This window comes from Engystomops pustulosus, chromosome 9, assembly GCF_040894005.1.
Source record: "Engystomops pustulosus chromosome 9, aEngPut4.maternal, whole genome shotgun sequence".
In the NCBI taxonomy this organism is placed as follows: Eukaryota; Metazoa; Chordata; class Amphibia; order Anura; family Leptodactylidae; genus Engystomops; species Engystomops pustulosus.
Window position 1 is genome coordinate 99291602 of NC_092419.1, and position 24173 is coordinate 99315774.

Genomic DNA, 24173 nt, shown 5'->3' on the forward strand with positions numbered 1-24173 from the left:
TGGTGGCGCTCCGATTGTTTTGCTGGATATATTCGTCCTGACTTACTTATTAATTGATTTCTTCCTTCTTTTTACATTCCCGCCCTATTGTATGGATTCTGGGTCATTCCTTTATTTTCTGGGCTGAGCAGAGGGCATTGCTGCGGCCAGGTGGACGATCCCTCGGCTTCTACGACGCAGACGTCCGTTGGAGGGGAATCAAGGGCCTGCGTTGGCTGCAGGCGTTACCAGAATTAGTCGATATTAGTCGTTACTCTGGAGCCCCTTCCATACTGGTTCTGCACTTGGGGGGCAATGATCTTTGCTCTGTTCGTCTGGGGGAATTGATCTCTTTGATACAGTCAGATTTGGAGAGGTTTTCTTCATTCTTTTCTAAATTTGTTTTAGTTTGGTCCGAGATCATTCCCAGGGCTAGATGGGAAGGTGCGAGAGACGCAGCGGGTGTGGAGAGGAGTAGAAGGTTGTTAAATACTAAGGTTTCCCGTTTTGTAAGAGAGAGAGGCGGAGTGGTTGTAAGACACAGGGAGTTGGAGGGGGACAATCGGGGCCTGTTGCTGCCCGACGGGGTACATTTAACTGATATAGGGCTGGATATCTTCCTGTCTGGATTGCAGGACGGTATTGAAAGGGCATTGTCCCTGATGTGTGGGGGTCGGAGGGACATGTAGGTGAACATGTCCTCATCTGTGGCGGTCAGGGCCGCATCTGCCATGAGGCGAGATGAAAATCTCGCTTCAGGCGGCAGATGCCCGAGCCTTGATTAGAGCGGCACCCTGGGCGTCTGTAATGTGGGTGATTCGGGCGCTCAATGCCGCCCGAATCACCCACCATGAAATTAATCGCGTCTGTTTCTTTAAGAACACAGACGCGATTACTATACAGAGCGGAGATGGGACGGGGGGCGTGGTGTGTATACACGCTGTGACCTGACAGCGTGCACTGCAAGCATCTCCAGCCTGCTGACAGGTTCTCCTGTCCTTCCGGCCTCCACGTGTAGATAACATTAGTGAGGAGCCATGAGTGAAGCTCCCGCTCTCTGGACCTTGTGCAGGGAGACCGGAGGACAGGAGGAGCAGCAGGAGACTGCAGGTGGAGGAGCCCAGGAGTGTGTGAGCCTCAGGACCTGAAGAGTCACTGGATCACAGCTACACAGGTGCAGGCCGGGTGTCGGGTGTCACAGGTTTGCCGGCAGGAGCTGCTGAGTGAGGGGGAAGTCTCTGAAATGCTGACTGTAACCCCTGCTGTGCCAGAGAGCAGTAAAGAACAGAGCTCAGGTACTGAGGGGCTGGAACTGTATGTGCTCCAATATCAGGTTGTTAATCCTTGGTGTGTGCATGGAGGCAAAACTTCCCCAAAGATTTTATCAACTCTTTACCTCCCTATTGATTTTTGCTCAGCTTTGTATAGATAGGCTTAGGATACTAGTAACAACTACAGGTGGCCCCCTACTTAAGAACACCTAACTTACATACAACCCCTAGTTACAAACGGACCTCTGGATATTGGTAATTACTGTGCTTTAGTCCTAGGCTACAATAAACAGCTGTAACAGTTATCACAGGTGTCTGCAATTAAGATTTATTGTTAATCCTGGTTCTTATGACAACCCAACTGTCACAAAGACCAAAAAAAGTTTGACTGGGGTTACAATAATAAAGTATACAGTTCCGACTTACATACAAACTCAACTTAAGAACAAACCTACAGACCCTATCTTGTACGTAACCCAGGGACTGCTTGTATATACTTCACTTGCATCACCTAGTCCTCCATCCGCTACTGCTTATGTCACCTGCACAGACTGAAATAATTCAGCTGCAAATGGTATTCTTCGTATACTGAACTAATCTGGTATCCGCTATTGTATATTCCAGCTGTATAGCAACTATATTATGCCCCCTGTGCATAAAGTGAACTAATTCTCTACCAAATACTGTATATTCCACCTGCATGGACTAAGCTAAGCCTTTATCAGCTACGAATATTATTTTCCATTTGTAGCGACTGAACTAATCTGGTGTCTACTGTATATTATATTACCAAAAAAAAGGTTCAAAAGAACACAGAAACAAATAATAACCATAAATATACTTTATTTCAATCAAAATAGATGTTAAAAACCAAACATAATACAGCATACATGAACGGACACAAATGATATAAAATTGTGTGTATACCACATAACGGTAGTAACTAGCCAGTACAAATTATAACACACTAATAAGAATAATGAGTGCACAGTAAGATGGGACAATGCCCAAAAGTAAGTAAACTCAGAGTGTACAACACAAAGCTGTAAACCAGTGGCTGTAATACCATACCAAGGAGAGGATCACACACAGACAATGCCCCGACACGTGTTTCGCATATGGCTAGAATCGGCCCTGGTGGCGGTGTGTGGTTGGAGTGAGGACCTACATGCCCTCCAAGGAGGCTGGCATTTCAGGTGCCCCTTTAATTCTTATTGTTAATCCTGGAGGTTATACGGTTAAAAAGTTAAAGTTGATACTCTATGAGTATATATGTTAGAATGTTATGACAATTTAAATAAAAGCTGTGGCCGACTCCCTGATGTCACTCCACATTATGGTTAAGCTAATTCTGTGTGTGTGTTCCTTATTTAAGGGGACAAGATGTTTGGGGTTTACGGGTATGTATTGTGCATGCAGTCAAATTTTTCCTTCCTTTCTGTTGTATTTTAGTGAGACTGGAGCAAATGTCATCTCAGATTATGCTTTGGAGGTCTGGAGACAGGGAAAGAGAAGGGAAGAGATTCAATTGTTTGATGTACAAAGATTATTAACGTCTCATTTGCTGAAAGCAAGAAACAGTGAGTAGTAAACATATCCAACAAACATAACAAGTCTCTAAAATAATATTACAATTTGTCACATTGAGCCCCTGTGGCACATTTACTAAGGGCTTTGCGTCTCACTTCTGTTGGCCTTTGCATGTTCTTGTAGGGGAACACGGTTTGCACAGGTATTTAGGAAGTATTTTCCCCGCTATTGTGGCGCACGCAACCATTTTGTGGCGCAGCTTCGCTTCCCTTCATGTGCCACAAATTAGGGGACGTGACGTCGGCCGGTTGGACTAATTCGGACCGAGAGCCGTATTTAACATGCCCTATGTTATAGAAGCACCACAAAAAAAGTTGGTGAACTCTGTCGGGCCAATGTGGGGAAGCGACAGAGTCATGATTTCTGGCGCATGAATCGGTTGTACCCACCATTATACACGAAAAGAGCACTTTTAGTGAAGTTTCTGTCTTTTTAATGTGCCCCACTGAGTCACCTGTGTAAATTTGGGTCACTCCTAAGAGCAGTGTCTCACTTACCTCCATGAATAAAACCTAGTCCGCAGTTTGGACATCATTGCACGGAGATCCCTAGGTTGCCTTCTCTTCAAGTGGTACTTGTCTAGATGGTTGTCTATGGGAGAAGGATCACTGGTAAGAAGGTGACAAAAAAGTAGTCCGGTGCAGGCCAAGGTCAGGGCAGGCAAAGCATGTGGAAAGTCTAAAAATAAACAATACAGGCGCTCCCTAGTTACAAACGGACCTCTGGTAATTGGTAATTTACTGTAGTTTAGCCCCAGGCTACAATAGCTATAACAGTTATTAAATGTGCCTGCAATGAAGCTTTATTGTTAATCCTGGTTAGAGATCCAACATTTTTAAAATCCAATTATCACAGAGACCGAAAAAAAATTGTCTGGAGCTACAATTATAAAATATACTGTTCCCAATTACATACAAATTCTACAGAACCTATCCTGTATGTAACCCGGGCACTGCCTGTATATGGCTCCAAATGTGTACTGAAATAAAATATGGATTTATATGGAACATCTGGAAAGTCAGTATAAGGCTACAGGCTGGGGTGGCAACAGATATCAAGTCAGAGACAAGCCAAGGTCAAAAATGACACATGATAGTGAAGTGAGGAAACAAGTCAAAGTCGGGTAAGTGGAAAAGGGTTCTTTACATAAAGTGGTACTAAAGGAAAAAAGTAGTCATTGGGAACAATGTTAGGAGCAAACGCTGCTACCTTGAGAGAAGTGGGCACACTAATTCTAGATGGTTAATATTATATATAGTAGGTATGACAGGCCATTTTATTTTGTTTGGATTTTTCTATAAACAGGTGAATTTTACGACTGCAACCTGATCAAAAACAAGGTCATTGACATCTTTGTGCCTTTTCTGCCTTTGGAATTGGAGCATGTGAAGATGTGTGTGAGGGCCGAGCTTGAGAGGCAAGAAAGACCAGAAGATGAAGAATTTGTCTCCAGAATTACTAAAGACATGGATTTTTATCCCAAAGGGGAGAATGCTTTTTCTAAAAATGGCTGCAAAAATGTGCATGTGCGAGTGGATTTGACATAATTTGGAGGTCAAGAGGCTTCAAACTTGTCTGGACTGGTCAACCAACCTGTCCACGTGGTGGAAATTCATTTTGGATTTATTTGCCGAAACAATCCTACAAAAACTAGATTTTCATGTTGTCTTACCAAATTCTGTAGGTTTGGCTGACATTGTCCAATTGTAAACTTGACTGATGAAGGAGCCTCTGTGCATTGAAAGTTTCCAAATATAGGGGCACATTTACATACCCAGTCACTGGAGTTCACAGAAACTGCACTGTCCCTCTATTCACTAAGATCGAGCACCCAAAATCATGAATGTGTTGCTCAGATCCGACAGAGTTCACCATCTTTTTAGTCTTTCGACACAATTTAAAAGTTAAATCCCGCGCTCAGTCCAAATCAGTCGGACTGTCTGACAGCTCGCCCCCTAATTTGAGTGGCATGGAGGCCAGCGCAGCTGTGCCACAAAAGGGGTAGCGTGCGCCACAATCCCAGCACACACACATTTCTTAAATACCTGTGCAAGCAGTTTTAGCCCCGAAAAAGGTGCACAGTCCGACAAAAGTTTGCGGGCGACCCCTAGTAGATGAGCCCTATAATGTTTCTGGCTGGCCATTAAAGGTATCATCATTCCTTTAACACTTTTGTTATTTTAATTCTGTCTTTGGAATGAAAGAAGCAGAACAGCCCCCATCCCCTCCAACAACTTGTACCTGGAAGTTTCTCCTAGATAGCCAACTAGGGTTGTTATTTCTGGAAATGTCAACCATTGGGGCACATTTACTTACCTGGTCCAGTCCCGATCCCGCGGCGCGTTGTCTGACGCTGATTCGGGTCTGCCGGCATTCACTAAGGTCCGTGTGCCCAATTTCCAGCAGGTGTCGCTGCTGCGCTGATGTCCTCCAGAGTTCACCTTCTTCTTCCCGGTGTATGTGAGTGCTGATCTTGCGATACAAATTCTTTTTTAAATTCCGCGTTTTTTCCAAATCCCTCTGGTTGTCCGACTGCCATGCCCCCTGATTTCTGTCGCGTGAAAGCCGGCGCCGATGCACCAAAATCCGATCCCGTGCACCAAAATCCTGGGGTAATTCGGAGCAAATCGGAAATCGTCTGGAAACCCGATGAAAGTGCGCGATTCGGACCCTTAGTAAATGAGCCCCATTGTGTTTTTTGGAAATATCCTGCTTTTTACTATATTTAGAGCCCATAGTGAGCCATCAAATTCTGGTGGCCAACGGGACTTCAATTCATTCTTGTTTTACCCAATGTTCAATGCGGACCTTAGTCCTTATGATGCAGCACCGTAGACCAGTAGCAATAACGTGGGTCATGGAAGCAACTTTTACTATTGTTTTTACAATAGTGCAACAAGTGGACCTGCTGCTTCACTAAACTGGTAAAAAAAAGAGTTGAAATTGAAAATGTAAATGAATATGCAATTAGCATTAATTCTACTTCTCAGACATCAAGCAGTAAAGAGGATAGACAAAGTTAGATGAAAGGGCACCTCTGCACTCCTATACTGAGGGACCAGCAGAAGCTGTGCTACTACTACAAGGAATGGATATCAGTTTATACCTGTGTTTGAACATCCATTATTATCTTCCGTCCCACACAGATAAGTTAAAAGCCCACTACCATTGGGCGGAAAATTGGTCTGATCCAATGGCTTGCAGGGACCAGTGGTCAGCTTTACTACGAAGATCTCCTAAGGGTGATGTCACACGGTCAGTTTTTCCGATGCAGTTTTTGATGCCCAAACCAGAAATGGAGTAAAAGTAGGAGGTGGAGCAACACCTTTCAATTATTTGTCTCACCCATTACAACCCACACCTGCTTTTGGCTTCAAAAACTGCATCTGAAAAACTGAACGTGTGCCATCACCCTAAGGAGCTTGGTCAGCCCTGCTGCACCAGCAGCATGACAGCAATGCAGTGTACAGAAAGGCACTTTCTGAGACAGACTAGAGTCAAAAGACTCAAACGAATACTCAATTATCATGAAAGAGACCCAGAGCGCTAGACAAATCCTATATTTATAAGTGTCTAGACACTCTGGATTGCCAGCCAATGACAACCTGCAAAACCTCAGGAAAATACATATAAATACATACATGCACTGTAACACCCTATTTGGTGGTATTATTTCTGCAATTTTAGGATGAAGTACATTGAAACCGAGCTGAGGTAATGTAATGGGAAAATTGAGAATGAAGAGAAAAAGGTAAAACCAAAGAGAGGAGAAGATTGCAACTCCGGAGCCATAGGCGAAGAGGGAACATGACGGTGGTAAGAGGGGACCTATAACGCCTGAATTTTGTGTGAAGAGAAAGAAACATGTCCCTCCCACCCGCCCTGTTCCATCAGTAATTTAGGGCACATTCACATGGCCGTCAAATTTGCGGCCACATGTACGTCCCCATAGACGGCAATAGCGGCGCGGCGCAGATGCGGTGCCATCTGCGGTGCGGTGCCACACATGTGTGGCACCGATCCGGCCCGCACACCGCAAAAAGATAGAGCTTGCTCTATCTTTTGGCATGTGTGCGGCCGTGCGCCGCTATTCTCTATGGAGGGAGGAGGGGTCACCTCCTCCTCACCTCCAGCACATGGCGGTATGCCCGCACGGCGGGCATACGCTGTGTGAATGTACCCTTACATGTATAATGCTATGAAAATGATTGTCTGTTATTTGTTGAACTTTGACGCGGTTTATCTTGTATCATGTACATTTCTCAATTGACTGTGGATGAGATGAAGTTGGGCTATTTTCCTAAGCCAAAGGGAAGGGCAATTCTTCAGCCATGGGTTCCCTAGAGGTTTCCTCCACAGGGTTTTTTCCTCTCCTGAGTGCTGTGGGATGAGTAGAGGTTGCCCATATTTAAAGTATCTGCCTAGAGATTAAAATTTCTCAATGAAATATCTCAATAGAAATATATAGATATAAAAATGTTTTAAAAAAGTACTCAGTAAGTTATGTGGTTGTGTATTTTTTCCAGGTGTTTTTCTCTTGCCTAAGTTGTTTTAAAATAAAGTGAGGGTCCGTCCCATATCCACACGTCATGCTTTTATCAACTCCTGTCTTCTGCCAAGAAGACGGAGGAGATGTTGTCCAATTAGATGCTGAGTGGACCCATTCACACAACCATATTGGAAGCCATGGGCCAGACCACGGATCTGTAGAGGTCTATAGCACCCGGTCATGGCACGGTGCCGCTCATCTTTCTATGGAGAGGGGAGGGGTGAGGAGCGCTCACCCCTCCTACTGCGCTACACCCGGGTTACTGCCCCTGTGAGCACATAGTCGTGTGAATGTAACCTAAGAAGAAGGACCGTCCATGCGATCATCTTCCTCCCTTACGGAACAAGAACTTCAATGTTACCCTTGTCACATCTGTATTTTATTTTTTATTAAATCTTACCGATTTTCTGGTTATTATATGACTTGTATGACAAGTCCTGATAAATGTCCCCCATTGCCTTCTGTCCAGCATTGAAGGACAAGGTTTTTGAATATATAAAATGTATTTTTCTACTCAGTTTTTTTTTGTGCCACATTTTTATACCCAAGTGTATTTTTTTTAATACCAAGGTTCTTCACAACCTGATAATCGCGGCAGTAGGATAAAGTATTTGTTCTGTTACTTAGATATGTTCTGTGCATGATAGGTGTGACCCGGATGTGGATCCTGCACCTATCCCTTACACAGCACTCCCAAATATACTTTTGCCTACTTTGAACTTCTGCTGCGCCCCATGTAGATGGCAGAGGATAAGCGGCTGGATGCACATTTGGCGCCACTGCTCTTTTTGGAGATCAAAGCAGTTAAAATCAAAGTATATGAACCCTGCATTCCCTGACCGGAGGAACCAGCCTGTCTTTCCAACCACACATATTACAGGGTTTTCCAAAATATCAATATACAGTATATGGCTTATACTTATATATTGCCGTTCAACATTATTCAATTAAAAGGGGATAACAAGTTGATGAGGGTCCGACTGCTGGGACACCCAACGGTGATTATAACAGGGGTCCCGTTCTCATTAATGGGTGGAGTGGAAGGTTGAACAGGCCTCCTAAGCAGAGCCGGCTCCAGGTGTCAGTAGGCCCCTGGGCTGTGCAGCCTTAGTGGGCCCCTTTGTAGTGATCTCACGTGGTGCCATTAAAAATTCAGAAACTAAAACAGTCTCCAGTTCACTAAAATTTTCCCTAGTTTAGAAGGGTCTAGATGCCTAAATAACATTGACGGTTATGTTATATAGAATTTTGTCACATGAATCTCTTCCTCATCCAATCCCTTCCCTTCTTTGGTTGAACTTGATCATCCCAAACAGTCCCCTCGTAGTTATTTTATATAAATCTCCTCACCCCCCCATGGATTCCTTATGTACATCCTTATGTGGGCCCCCCCCCCCCCCCCCAGCAGCTCTGGGCCCCCGGCACTTTCCCAGGTATGCCCAGTAATGGAGCCAGCCCTGCCCCTCCATTCAATAGCATGTGAATGTTGAAAATTACCAAAACACAGCACTCTGCTTTCTCCGACACTTTCATAGATAATACATGTAAATGGCGGATATTCCAACGCTCCCAGATTATTGAAAGGAGTGGTGGGACCCACGAGTGTTCTGACCCTCGCCGATCAGCCGGTCATCCATTTACTCTCAGTAGGGGATAACTTGCAAACTTGATAAAGCCCCTGTCAGGCCACATGACGATGAATACGTCACAGATCATCTTATTGTATAGGACTCTGTGGTAAGGTGTGTCTGAGGAAGGTATAACTGGTCTGGTGACTGTACAGAAATGTACAGATACGCAACCAAATAAAAGTGAAAGCTGCAGGGACTTCAGGTCGTCTCGCTTGGATCTTCCGCTTTCTCTAATGAGAATCCCTTGCAACCATGAAGCTGTAGGATTTATACCAAGTGTTCAGCCTCTTCTCTTACGTCGGGTACATCCAGGATTACATACGGCCGTCATGTGACCAGCTGGCCTGTTATACCCGGATAGTGCCCCCCACCTGCCAGTGCTGCCCTGCAGAGGGGAGGATCAACATGGCAGGTAAGTAGGATGACAAGAGTGGCAATGGAAAGGGCGCCCCCTTCTGGAGGACCCACTTTGTATATCAGAGGGGTGAAACTGTATTGCTTCATTATCTATCTTTGACCCACCATGTAGCATAGGATTTCCCAATCAGACAATGCAGTGCCCCTACTGACAGCAGTCCCGTACCCTGTTCACAAGGCGATTTATATACAAATTTTCTTGGTTATATTCATGGCAACAGCTGTTTGTACCGTAAGTGAAAAAAAGGCGCCCTGGCCTGTCTAGCCACAGTTTTAGAGACTGAAACAGCAGTGAGTGTTTGCACAATGAGGATTATCCACTACCAATGCTCAGCTTCTGGCTGCGTTCACACGTTGGCCCAGATTTACTAAGGGCTGTGCACCAGTTTTATCTCGGACTTTGCATGTTCTCTTATGAGCAAACTGCTGGCACAAATATTAAGGAAGTGTCTGCGCCACATTTGTGTCGCACACAACCATTTTTTGGTGCGGCTGCACTATTCTTCACGCAATAAAAATTTCTGCACTGAAGTTGGTTTTCCAGTGCTCAGTCAGGCCATGCGTCACAACTATCTTGCAAAGTCAGACAGAAGTGTGTCACACGCCCCATGTTAAAAGGTGCACTAAAAAAAAGTTGGTGCACTCTGTCGGGGCAGTGCTGGGGGCGCCAGATTCATGAAGAAAGTTTGACAGAAATCCTGAGTCTGGCGCCCCCTGCACACTACACAGGACACTGCACATAGTACAGACTGCACTGTTTTTAGTAAATCTGGGGAGACAGATCAGGGAGATTTTTAGAGCAGATTTTAAGGCCAAAGACCACTGCCATATCCTTTGTGTGAACATAAATCCGGGCATGCGCTGTTCTTAGGCTACAAACAATGGAACCACGGGTCATCTGTGTGTAATATGTTGCTGAGCTGTTGGTCCTTGTGTCATCTGTTTATGCAAATATGCAAAAAAAAAGGCAAAGTTGGTCAAGAATAACACATGCTCTTGAGGGGTCACCTGATGGTGTTTAAGTGAAACACACATATGGACGGCACACAGATGTGGTATCCATACGTTTCATCATAATCATTTTGTTATACTTTCTTTCGACAACCAAAAAATAAAATGTATCTGCTCAAAGTCCTTTGTGTTTCTATTCTTTACCGTTTTAAAGTTTGCTGCTTGCTGTCAGTGAATGGAAACACTGGAGTATAGTCTTAGTATACTCATAGACTGTATAGTATAGGGCAGTGGTGGCGAACCTATGGCACGGGTGCCAGAGGCGGCACTCGGAGCCCTCTCTCTGGGCATCCAGGCCATCACCCTAGCACGCAGTTTACCAGTTAGGACTCAAAGAATCTTCCTGCAATGATAGACAAATTTGCCTTCTTCCTTTCAACTGGGTTGGAGGCGCATATGATTGAAGGTTGTAAAAGAACAGGGAGAATTAAATTACTGCTTAAATTGCTGCGCTGGCACGTTGTAATTATTAAGTGTCTTTTGGTTGAAGTTTGGGCACTCAGGCTCTAAAAGGTTCACCATCACTGGTATAGGGTTTTGGTACAAGAGTATTTACTTTAGACAATGCACATCTTTCTTTCCAGCTCTGCAGGAAGACTTGGACAACAGATTATTTGGGCAGCACTTAGCCAGGGAGGTGATCCTGAGCTTAATGCAGAATGAAGATCGGGTAAAACCCCTCGTCCTCTCATTCCATGGACTGACAGGCAGCGGCAAGAGCTACACCGCAAGGATCCTGGCCAAACACTTTAATCCGATGGGTCTGGACAGTAAATTTGTGCACAAGATTGTGACGACTCTTAGCTTTCCACATGAGAGTGAAGTTAAAACATATAAGGTATAAGGAAAATACACAACTCGCCTAAACCAGATACTCGTGGGTTAATGGGAATAAGGAAAAACAAGCATCACCCTCTCCTATATGTAACTAGAGACTCCCACTGCTATGGCATCATACATTTGCTCATTTACTAAGGGCCACACGCGCCGCTGGGACAGGGATTTAAAAGGGGTTTTTGGCGCATGCAACACAAATCGGGGGCATGGCCGACGGACGATCCGACAAATTCGGACAAACCGTGGAATTTAACTTCTAAATTGTGTCGCAAGCCAAGCACTTACATGCATCGGGAGGAAGATGGTGAACTCCGGCGGACCTGAGCGGTGGAAGCGACACATGCAGGATATCGGGCGCACAATCTAAGTGCATCGCAGAAGCTGTGCATTCTGGACGGACAACACACTTTCGGGAACTCCGAGGGACCGGGTAAGTAAATGTGCCCCATTAAGTGCAGCAAATCTTGCACTATGGCAAAGAAAGTTAGAGCGTAAAATGGTGAATTTGGCCACATTTTGGAGCATTTATGTTGAGATCAAAATTTATGAAGCCATTGACAAGTGTGTGAGGTCTATTTTTTAAAAATAAAATGACATGAAAACCAATGTATGTCACTTATACTAAAATAGACATAGACAAAAACTTTGAAAATTACTATTTTGGTGACAAAAGGTTATGGGGGGGCCTGAAGCTGGAGCTCTTGAATGTGTATGGTCCACCTTGGAGGCGTTGATGGTCCAATGACTTTCTCAGCTCCGATATATGAAGCACATAAATTATGTTTTATCTCTACCTACAGGACCAGCTTCATGCCTGGATCAGAGGGAATGTATCACGCTGTGAACGTTCTCTCTTCATCTTCGAGGACGTGAACAAAATGCATCCAGAACTGTTACACTCTCTCAGGCCTTACCTGGACTATCATGACAAGATTGATGGAGTATCTTACAGAAAGTGCATTTTCATCTTTACCAGGTAAGTTACACACCTGGAACTCACTGGTGCAGGACTAAAAGACTCTATGTACTGTGTTAGTCAGTGGTTGAATAGATGAAACTTGTGAGCCCTCAGTTGTTGATACCTTTTATTGAAAAACTAAAAAGGATGATGATAGTTGCAGGCTTTCGAGAGACTACTTAGGTCTCTTCATCAGGCATCACATGTAACACAACATCTGAATAGAACACAAATGGACACAATCATTCCTGTTCTGAGAGTGTCAAATGATACCCGAAACTTATACTCCCCGGCCTTCCTTTTGTAACATCCCCCACCTGTGTCTGACCTTTTTCGGTGACTAGAGGAAGTTGGGGTCCTGTCTACCAGAGTGGCTGGCTAGTGCAGCCTTGGGCACGTTGTGGTGACAGGGCTTGGTATCAGGAGCGGAGGCCTCGTCCACAGCCTGGAAGGTCTCCAGAAGGTGGTGTGTGCAAGGAAATGGAGGGAGAGGCTGACAGAGTAGGTTTCTCCCTAGGGCAACCGCAGTGTGTAGGGAACCCTGGTGATGAAGGTTGGGGGCTCCCTTGATGGTACGCAGCCTGATCCAGGGATCACCCCGAGGCACGTTAGTGAAATATAACTGGGTGGACCTGTGTTCTGGGCCTAGTCTCCAGACTGGCCAAAGAATCAGGCAGCTTGATTGAACCAGCCATCAACCGCCATCTTGTATACAAAGTCCAAGGTGAAAGTGACTGCAGAGAAGCCTGAGGAGACGTGAGGAGGACTGGGTTAGTAAAGAGAGTTGAAGTCTCATGCAGTTAGTGAGTGTGATGTGCTGCCTAAAGAAATGGGTTTTAAGAGCACATTTGAAACTTTGGAAGTTGGGTATAAGCCTGATAGTCCGGGGCAGAGCATTCCATAGAATAGCTGCAGCTCGGAAGAAATCCTGGAGACTGAGTGAATGAGAGGCTCGCATTAAGGTAGAGAATGATCTAAGGTCACTGGCAGATCGAAGAGCACAATTTGGTTGATATATTGAGATGAGAGGTTGGGAGTTGCAGCATTATGCAGAGCTTTGTGGATGAGGGTTATTATTTTAAACTGTATTTGGAAGGAGACAAGCAACCAGTGCAGTGATTGGCACAAACTGGAGGCATCTGTGTAGCGTTTGGTCTGAAAGACGAGCCTTGCTGCTGCATTAAGAATAGATTGGAGAGGAGAAAGTTTAGTGAGTGGAAGACGGATTAGTAGGGAGATACAGAAGTCTAGTAGAGAGAAAAAAATTTGAGTTAGGAATCTTTATCCTGTCAGTGGTCATTATGTCAGAACAGGTTTCAACCTTCTTATGGTTTCCACTATATTTAGGGTCCAGACCAACAACTATCAGCCTGTATATTCTGGGGTCCAACATGTCTATATATGTATATACATATTCACATTTATGCATGTGTATATATATGTAGTGGCACTGGCTACTTTCATGGTGGCTCAGTACTTGTCTACCTAGAGATATGGCTATGTCCTACATATAGATATAGATAAATAACTATGTCCAATGGGTCTACATCATTAAGGAGATAGACTGGAAGCAAAACCATAACAAATGGACCCATATCCCCTTGTGCAAACCAGGTGACCTCTGAAACCCAAGACACAGAATGGTAAATGGCTCAAAGCTCTCAACATCCTTTATAAATCTATGGTGGGCCGGTAGTCAAAGTAGGTTCTTAGTCCTAGATGTGATTCTTAAGACATTGGTAAATACTGTATATTTAGCATTTTACCTTCCTTTCTGTTGTATCTTAGTGATACTGGAGCAAATGTTATCTCGGATTATGCTTTGGAGGTCCGGAGCCAAGGAAAAAGAAGAAAAGAGATCAAATTGTTTGACGTACAAAGAATATTAACTTCTCATTTGCTGAAAGCAAGAAACAGTGAGTATTAAACATATCCAACAACCAAACACCAAATATTTGAACCAAATAACAAAAAATATGCAAAAGATTAGTATGACAAAAAAATTGAAATTTTATTAGTTACAATAAAAATAATAGATACAATTACAGGCAGTAATAGATAGACCACAGAAACGAATAAAAATGGCTGTACAAGATTAGTGATGGCCAGGGGGAGATATATAATCCCCAAGAGACCCAAAGGGGTAGGTTAGACAATCCCTGATAGGAACAATTATAAGACTTAAAAAGGAGATGAAGGTAAGAAGACCATACTCGCACAGCCAAATGGGGAGCCTACATTGGATTGAAGAGATACCATACCACAAGGAAGATTTACTCGCCACAGACCCCGACACGTGTTTCGCCGTTAGGCTTTCTCAAGGGGAGTGCTATGTGTTGGGGGTGTCGGATATTTAAGAGGCCATGGACCAATAGTAGGGTAGATAAGTAATAAGCACCTGGAGACAGGTAAAGCCAGAAAAAAACGCAGTTCCACCTTCCACAATAGTATGTGATGGCGTGTGCGGCGATGACCGCGGCCCGGCGGTGCAATGCGCATGCGCGAGAAAACGAGATCTCGCGAGAACATACGCATACCAGCCGGCAGCAGCGTATTACCTAGGAAGGTGGACTGTGCGCACGCGCAAAGACCCATGTTACGGAGAAGTGCAGAATAGCAGGTGGTATAATTGTAGTAATTCATTATTAGTTTTCTTATACCATATATTGCACATAAGCCCTAAGAATGATATATAAGAGAACTGGTGTAAGAAGTGTAAATATGATCTAGTGTGTGACTTTAAATATACTGTATGGTAAAAATACAGCAAGACATGATATACCATGACAAAGTGCATAAAAGTACAGTACATGAAAATAGTGATATATTGCACATAAACCCTGAGGACAAAACATGGGAAATGTTGGATAAAGTAAAAAATGTGACAATCTATTAAGTAGGCATAAGATTAAAAATAGAAATAGTACATTCCGAACATAAGAATGTATATACCAAAAATATGATTGAGCGTGCGCTAAGCAACATAATGTTTAAATATTATAAGGTGAATAAAGTGCAAAAAGTAAGAGTGAACCCAGTGCAAAAGGTGACCACTTGTGAAAAAAGGAATAATATGGATGAAGGAGCTCATTTAGAGACCGATGAGTCTATATTTATATTGGCTGAGGCACATGGTGAGGGGATGGGAGCGGCACGATCCAATGACCTCTATGGAGAGAAAAAAAGAAAACATAAAAGACACCAACTAATACGACAACAAATGAACCAAATAAAACAAGGAAAAATAAAAATTGAATAATAAAATGATGAAGAGAGGGACCACCAAGGTAGTTCCAACATCAAATAGCACAAAACACATAAAATATAATACAAATAACTGAGGGAACCAGAAGATGGAGGGGAAGAAGGGGCGAAGACATGAGGGGGTTAATTATCTCTCAGAGGAAAGGCGCAAAGCTAAGATTTTCATTTAAGCCATGTGGCGTGACTGTGTCCAAAAGGAAAATCCATTTGGATTCTCTTTGTGCCAAAATTCATCTCCAATTACCTCCCCTAGTATCTGTCAGTACACTGTCTATCCCTCTTACCTTTAGTTGGAGTTCGTCGCAATCGTGGAATTCTTTAAAGTGTCGAGGGATGGTTTTTAGTTTATTTAGATCAGTTTCATCCTTTGAAGCTCTTATACCCAGGACATGTTCGCGAACCCTGCGTCGCAGTTCTCTGGAAGTAAGGCCAATGTAGATGAGTCCACAGGGACATGTGGCGTAGTAGATGACGCCATAGGTGGTACAAGAGATGGTGTGCGTGATCTCATAATGTCGTTGCCTGTTGGAGTTGGAAAAAGATGTGGCAGTTTCAACATTCACACAGGCAACGCAATTACCACATGGGCGACATCCCCATCTGGGACCTCGTGATCCAAATATGTTGTCAGGAGTCTGAGCCTTGTGTGTGCTACGGACCAGAAGATCCCTCAGATTCTTAGATCGACGGTATGTGATCGAGGGGTTTTTGTGTATATATTGAGTAAGAGTTTGATCCATTCGCAAGATCTCCCAATATTTGGACAGAGTGTCCCTAATGTGGGCCCATTGTGAATTGTAAGTGGTGATAAATCTCACCTGGTTGTCCATGACTTTCTTCCTTCTCTTGGAGGAAAAAACAGTAAAAAACAAACAGTAAAGCCACTGTGCTTCTAAGAACAGTGTCTAAGTGACTTATCTGATCAAAACTTAGTCAGTGATCTGAGCGTCACTGCAGGGAGACCACCAAGTCACAACCTCTCGAAGTGGTCGTGCTCTATATGACGTTGGGTCTTGGGCAATAGACATTGTTGAGAAGCATAAAGAATTGCCAGCTACAGGCCAAGGTCAGGGCAGGAGGAGCATGTGGAGAGTTAGTATCAGGCCATAGGTTGGGGTGGGCAGTACAGATACAAAGACAAGCCAGGGTCAAGATAGATGATTAGTAGGTCAAGGAGAATTGTAGAAATTAGGTTTTGATTACATGTGAAGGATCAGTTTATAATTTTGATGGGATTTTCCACTAAACAGGTGAATTTTACGACTGTGACCTGATCAAAAACAAGGTCATTGACATCTTTGTGCCGTTTTTGCCTTTGGACTTGAAGCATGTGAAGATGTGTGTGAGGGCCGAGCTTGAGAGGCAAGAAAGAACAGAAGATGAAGAATTTGTCTCCAGAGTTGTTGAAGAAATGGATTATTACCCCAAAGGAGAAAAGGTTTACTGTAAAAATGGCTGCAAAAATGTGCATGTGCGAGTGGATCTGCCATATCCTACAGGTAATTGCACTATATGACATAAGTTGTAGAAAAAGAGACGTTAAACTTTATGGGGCAGATTTACTTACCCGGTCCATTCGCGATCCAGCGGCAATCCAGGTGTCACTGCTGCGCAGAAGTCCAGTGGAGTTCACGATCCTATTCCTGCTGAAGGTCAGCGACACTTTTATTTTTTTTTGAAATGCGCTGGTTTCTCCGAATCCGACGGGTTTTCGTTCGGCCACGCCCCCCAATTTCCGTTGCGTGCACGCCAGCGCCCCAATTCGATCGCGTGTGCCAAAAACCCGGGGCAATTCAGGAAAAATCTACGCAAATCGGAAATATTCGGTTAACATGTCGGGAAAACGTGAATCGGGCCCTTAGTAAATGACCCCCTATATGCCTTGGTTGCCAAATGGCCGCTATATTTTTCTATTCCTGAATCTTAAAGGTTGGGGACACAGTGTCCAAGTTTCATTACTTGGATAACCCATATAAGTAAATAGAGTGATGGTCCCCCTGCCAGAAACAATGATGTATGCCTAGTAGCCCTATACAGCCTATACTTTTGTGCACAGCCTTGATCTCAACTTCCCGGACAAAATTATGAGTAGGTTAGACATATTGGGGCTCATTTACTAAGGGTCCGAATTGCGAATTTTCATCTGGTTTCCTGAATTTTTCCGAATTGCCCCGGGATTTTGACGCACACGATCGGATTGTGGCACATTGGCGCACGACCATGGCGGTTGGAAAACCCGACGGATTCGGAAAAACCGCGGAATTTTAAAGAAAATTTGTAACGCGAGAATAGCACTCACATACACCAAGGCGGAGGAGGTGAACTCCGACAGATTTCAGCGCAGCAGCGACACCTAGTGGATATCGGGCGCACGACCTTAGTGAATCCCGGCAGAACCCGAATCAGCGTCGGAGAGGGCACCGCTGGATCGTGACAGGACCGGGTAAGTGAATCTGCCCCATTAGATGGCCAAGTAAATGGACCCTAGAAGGAGATTATTACCCGTATCAGTGTCATGATCCCGTCTTCTATCTTCCAGCTCTGCAGTTGGCCTTTGATAAGAACATATTTGGGCAGCATCTGGCCAAGCAAGCGATCCCTAACGCTGTATCCCAATTCCTAAACAATGAAACTCCCAAGAAACCCCTGGTGCTCTCTCTGCACGGCAGGACTGGAACATCAAGAACATTTACCCTGAGTACATGTGGAAAAAGTGCCTACATAGATTTGTGGCACCGCTTCACTTTCCGCACTTCAAGCAAGTCCAAAAATACAAGGTAACCAGTAGCACATAAATATATCTATTAGTGTATACAGCACCCATCCTGATCTGTATGTCTCCATGGTAACAGACTACAAACAGTAGTCTGATACTACAGATATACTCCCTCTCATTTGACTCATCAGGACTTGTTAATAATTTATTATCATAAAATAATGTGGCTTTTACTGATCTATCGTCAAGTGTTGCTTTGTAGTGACAGAACCATATACAGAAAATGTTTAGAAGTCCCTGATGTATGGGACATGAAGAACATGAAGAACCCTACCTATTTTGTATGTCAGCCTTTGATGGTCTGATCACCTTCTTGTCTACTACACCTGGAGACCATGATGCTTTATCTCTACCTACAGGACCAGCTTCATGCCTGGATCAGAGGCAATGTATCACGCTGTGAACGTTCTCTCTTCATATTTGATGATGTGTACCTAATGCATCCAGAACTGTTACACTCTCTGATGCCTTACCTGGACTATCATGATAAGATTGATGGAGTATCTTACAGAAAGTGCATTTTCATCTTTACCAGGTAAGTTACACATCCAACTAGTTGTACTTGGAACACAGATATACTGTATATTTAAAGTCCAGACTATGTCCAGCCGGTCTATTTAACCATATGTGTAGTGGTTACATTTATGGTGGCTCGGTGCTTACCTACATAGAGTCATGGCTATGTGGTGTGAACCTTATGTAGTTAACTGTACTGGAGGGACTGTAGGGACTTGTAAACTTAGCCCAAAATATTCAGGCTCTTGACCCAGAAATTTTAAATCCTCCAAGATTAAACCAGCCATCAATGGACACCACACCGTGTTTCTTATTGTGGGTATGTGGGGGGGCCACAGCATTTATTTTTAGAGAAACAATTAATTAATTAAATAAATAGAAAAAATGCAAAATAGTTGGAACAAAATTCATGCCCATCCGGGCCCTTCGCTTCTTCTTGAGCAAAAACCTTTCACCCGAATGGCGTCAGACGTCATCTCATCTCGCCTTCGGGCATGTGAAAATGCCCGAAGGCATTTCGCCTTCATCTCATCTCGCCTTCGGGCATGTGAAAATCCGCCAATGCTGTGACATCTGAAAGGAAGACAGAGAACAGCCAGAAACCGGAAAACCACCTGTAAACGAAAATTAACCTGAGGGCAAGGGTGGGTGGGTGGGGGACTTCACACCGCTCGGTCCTGAGGGCAGAAGGAAAGAGGCCCCGCCACATGCCCTCAATGCTTTTAAACCACAGGGCGGGCCCCAATAAGCCCGCCCAATTCAGCCACTTTTTGGGACCGCCTAAAGAATGGGCCAATCGCCTTTTAAGCCGCCTTCTGCACCATCACCAGAAATCCCCTACAGTCCCCAGCCCCTTCTCTGTGCGATTTGGGGCTAATGAGGTCCAGGGGGGGCCTTTCTTTAGTAATGGGGATATGACAGCATGCTTGAAAAAGAAGGGGAAGACACCAGAAAGAGACGTGAGAAGTGATTGCTGGGAAGACGGTCTGTACGCGATGTGAGACTGCTCAGCCCGTAATCCCTCTTCATGCACCTGTAAATGCTCACAACATTCCCCCACGTAATATAAAAAAATCCCCTGAAATGATGGTGATGCTTTAAGGGGATAAATGAAAAACAAAAAAGAGTATACATTTTGCAAAACAAAGAGAAGACGCTGTAACATGTGGACAAATACTCACACAAACTTCAGGCTGGGATGGCAAACATAACAGTGTGCTTGCCTCCTCCATAATGGAGGAGGGGGAAGCCTAAGGCTCCCTGCATCAACATTGCAGCCAAGATTTTGTGTGTCTGGGAGGCAGCGCTGTGTGGGCTATGGTAACAGCTGCAGCTGTGGTTACTAAACTGCATACAGTACACCTGATATCTGCAATCCAAGAAACATAGGGGCGCATTTACTAAGGGTCTGCAGAGCACATTTTCGCCGGGTTTCCCGGCGATTTCCGTATTGCGCCACATTTAACATGGGATTTTGGCGCACACGATCGGATTTTGCCGCATTGGCGTCGGCTTGCACACGACACAAATCGGGGGGAACGGGCCGTCGGACAACCCAACAGATTCGGACTACGCGCGGGATTTAACATTTCGATTTGTGTCGCAAGACACGCACTTACAAGCTCCGGGAAGAAGAAGGTGAACTCCGGCGGACCTCTGCGGGGAAGCGATGGATGCAGGTACTCGGGCGCACGAGCTACGTGAATCGCGCAGGACTTCATCTTCGTCGGACCGTCCGAATCGGGGATCGCGACAGGACCAGGTAAGTAAATTTGCCTCATAATGGTAGATGACATCATGATGTGGGCAAAATAGGTTCTTACTTCCAGACCGTGACAGATATTAGAAGTTTAGGAATCATAGATTTCATAGATTTGTTATATTTTTCCTTTCTGGTTTGTATCCTAGTTGCAGTGGAGCAAATGTTATTTCGGATTATGCTTTGGAGGTCCGGAGACAAAGAAAGAGAAGAGGAGAAATCCAATTGGTAGATGTACAAAGAGTATTAACCTCTCATTTGCTGGAAAAGAGACAAAGTGAGTATCAAGCATATCCACTACATATAAAATGCAGAAATAGTATTAGGATGTGTCACGGGAATCGGGTAGTCGATTTAGTGCTTCGGTAAACTGGTTACACTTGGGTCACTCTTAGGGGCACTGTCTGAGGGCACTATGAAAACGGCCGTATCCGTACCGTACCGTAAATATGGGACTGGAGAAATCATACGGTTGTGTGAATGAAGCCTAAAGGGGTTGTTCCTTTAGCGCAGATGGCAATAAATATATTCAATATGCAAATAAATATGTATTTAGTATTTCTTGTCAGACTGCACATACCTGAGGCCGTGTTCACATGTGGAGTTTCGTTTATTATACATGCAGGAAACAAAGATTTAAAGGAAACCTACCACTGCTCGCATGGGGGGCCCGCCCCCCAATTTGTGTTGCATGAAAGCAGCGCAGCTACGCCAAAAACCGATCGCGTGCGACACAATCCCAGCACAGACACCTGTTAAATACCTGACCAAGCCGTGCAATCCCCGAAAACGACGAACAGTCCGACGAAAGTGCGATCCGCGACCCTTAGTAAATGAGCCCCACAGTATATACATGAGAGCTTTGGACAGAAGAGCATGATTAGTGTTATCTTATTACTTATAATTTTACGCAGTGCTTGTGACAGGTCAGTTTATGATTTTGATGGGATTTTTCAATTAATAGGTGAATTTTACAACAGCGACCTGATCAGAAACAACGTCATCGACATCTTTGTGCCGTTTCTGCCTTTGGAGTTGGAGCATGTGAAGATGTGTGTGAGAGCTGAGCTTAAGCGACAGGGAAGAACAGAAGATGAAGGATTTGTCTCCAGAGTTGCTGCAGCCATGATTTATTACCCCACAGGGGAGAATTTTTTTTCTGAAAGAGGCTGCAGAAATGTACATTCCAAAATATATATACAATGAATTGCCAACAATCGTGTGGAGGTTAGAGGTCTAGAAAATAGATGGGGGAGCAGAGGTCTCTCTGAAACCAGGTGTAAAGGTTGAGGGGTAGCAGTCCTTCGTGAATGACTGGGTTGTCTACAAGTGTGATCTGTAGAGACCTGTGGGGGTCTGTGGCCTCATAACGATGGATCCTCGGCCATATTTTCCACATGGTAGTTTGGAAACAGAAAATTGAGGAAAGATATTTGAGAGCATCACTTGGTCCCGTCTCAGATTCTTCTTGACTGTGTTGCCGTATGTCAAGATGATTAAAGCCCCCACACGGGGGAAATCCAGGGCTTTTTGTTACCCATATGTAAATAATAAAGGAAAAGAACATGTATGAGGATATCATGGTACTGATCAATCTTTAAGGGACTAGCCCTGTACATGGTTAAGTAAACCCTCCTCCAGCTAGTTGATGTGGCCTTCAATGTGTGAATGTATGGCAAAATATGTAAATCTGTTTTCCAGGATGGGATAAGGAAAACAATGCCTCTTAGCTACCTTGAAAAGCAGCCTTTTAACACCAAGCATGACTTTCAAGAAGTAACATGATGCGGGTTTAAAGCCAAACCAGTATATCTATTCCAGAAGGAACAGATTCCCAACTTTAGACAGCACTGTTTCAATGGGGGACATTTACATAAAGTGTTGGTGTCTGCATTGGCTTTGTTACCGACCTGCTCTGGGAAAGAAGACACACATTTAATATTGTGTAGCTGTGCAGAGACATTTCTGGCACCGAGACCATTTTCTGTCCCTGGGACCAAAATCTGTCCCGAGCACCAGAAATGTGTCCAACCAGTTTTCTTTTGGTCTACTTTCCGACAGTTTTCAGCGCCCAAAAAGGGCTGCGACACATATTAATTGGGGGACATTTACTATGGTGTTTCTGCCAGTTTTGTGGCGCTCTCACCACATGTTCTGCTCTCAGACCTATTTATTAGCTGGCGGCGCCAGAAAAAATGCCTTTTTCCGCCTGCTCCGACTCTTCTCCGAAAAAGGGCGTGGCTTTGGCGGAGTGGAAACTCAGACACAATTAATATGTGTCGCAGCCCTTTTTGGGCGCTGAAAACTGGCGGAAAGTAGACCAAAAGAAAACTGGTCTAGCAGGGACTGTTGGACACATTTCTGGTGCTCGGGACAGATTTTGGTCCCAGGGACAGAAAATGGTCTCGGCGCCAGAAATGTCTCTGCACAGCTACACAATATTACATGTGTGTCTTCTTACCGAGAGCAGGTCGGTAACAAAGCCAATGCAGACACTGACACTTTATGTAAATGTCCCCCATTGTGTCTGAGTTTCCACTCCGCCAAAGCCACGCCCCTTTTCGGAGAAGAGTCGGAGCAGGCGGAAAAAGGCATTTTTTTCTGGCGCCGCCAACTAATAAATAGGTCTGAGAGCAGAACATGTGGTGAGAGCGCCACAAAACTGGTGGAAACGCCATAGTAAATGTCCCCCAATGTCTTTGCATCTCGTCAGTACAGTGTAGGGAACTGGTTTAGCTGAGTGAGATTCCTTACAAGGTAGCCAAAAGAGGAAATGTTTTCCTTATCCTTTCCTGGGAAATATATTTTCCTATTTTCCAGATTACCCCAATGGAGCTTCTCCACACATCTGTACGGGTGCTGAGGCAGACGCAATCAAATATGCATTTACATACAAACGCATATGTGATCAGACGCGGGCTGCCCCAGTGCGTTTTGATTCCGTTACGAAACAGAGTCAAAACCTTAATGTGTGACAACACCCTAAGGTGGGTTTAATTGACAAAGTATCCGTACTGTAAGTAGAACTCTTTTTCTGGCCAGAATGAGGCTCGTCCTTCTTGCCAGCCCTTAATAAACAGTAAACTTCACCCCCCAACTTCAAAGCCCCCTATCACCTATTCTGGTATTCTCCATCCACCAATCATTTCCACCCACGCATTCCGAAACTCTTCCCAGTCCACCCTGTCATGCCCGCTCTCCACCCACCCAGGAGAGGGCATGCGCAACCTGCTGATTCAATCGTTTAATCCGAAAAGGACCCCCCTTATTGACTCGGCAGCCGGATCCCACAGCTTGAGTTCTACTCTCACTCACTGAAGGAAGCGGCAGTGCGAGCATGCATCCTAACGCTTCGCTCAGTAGTATGGAAGCGTTGGATATTGCTAAGCAGAGCGCTCAGATATCTCTGGCACTCTTATAGACACTGTGCTCGCCAATTTCTTACACTCCCTTAGTATTGAATGGAGCAGCAGGATGTATGCTTGACCTCCTGCTTCATTCAATTAATCAGAGCGGACCCCCCGTTCTTGTGAATGCTGAGGGTCTCGGCAGCGCTCCAAAGACTAATATGGGACATCAGGCACAGTTCTGAGGTTGAGGCATTTCCTGTGAAGG

At 44.5% G+C, this 24173-nt stretch overlaps 1 protein-coding gene across 2 annotated transcripts in view; it reads left to right on the forward strand.

The window, feature by feature from the left end:
- The window catches only part of LOC140077391 (torsin-1A-like), a 41007-nt gene extending 20175 nt beyond the window's left edge, over window positions 1-20832 (forward strand). For both annotated transcript variants that reach the window (XM_072124515.1, XM_072124514.1), the window contains exons 4-11: window positions 2703-2830; window positions 11033-11286; window positions 12086-12261; window positions 14032-14159; window positions 16758-17006; window positions 18047-18284; window positions 18643-18818; window positions 20708-20832. In XM_072124515.1, coding sequence (XP_071980616.1) covers window positions 2703-2830; window positions 11033-11286; window positions 12086-12261; window positions 14032-14159; window positions 16758-17006; window positions 18047-18284; window positions 18643-18721 — 1252 coding nt within the window. In that variant the 3' untranslated portion in view covers window positions 18722-18818; window positions 20708-20832. The remainder of the gene's footprint in view (window positions 1-2702; window positions 2831-11032; window positions 11287-12085; window positions 12262-14031; window positions 14160-16757; window positions 17007-18046; window positions 18285-18642; window positions 18819-20707) is intronic.
- Window positions 20833-24173: the final 3341 nt, after the last annotated feature.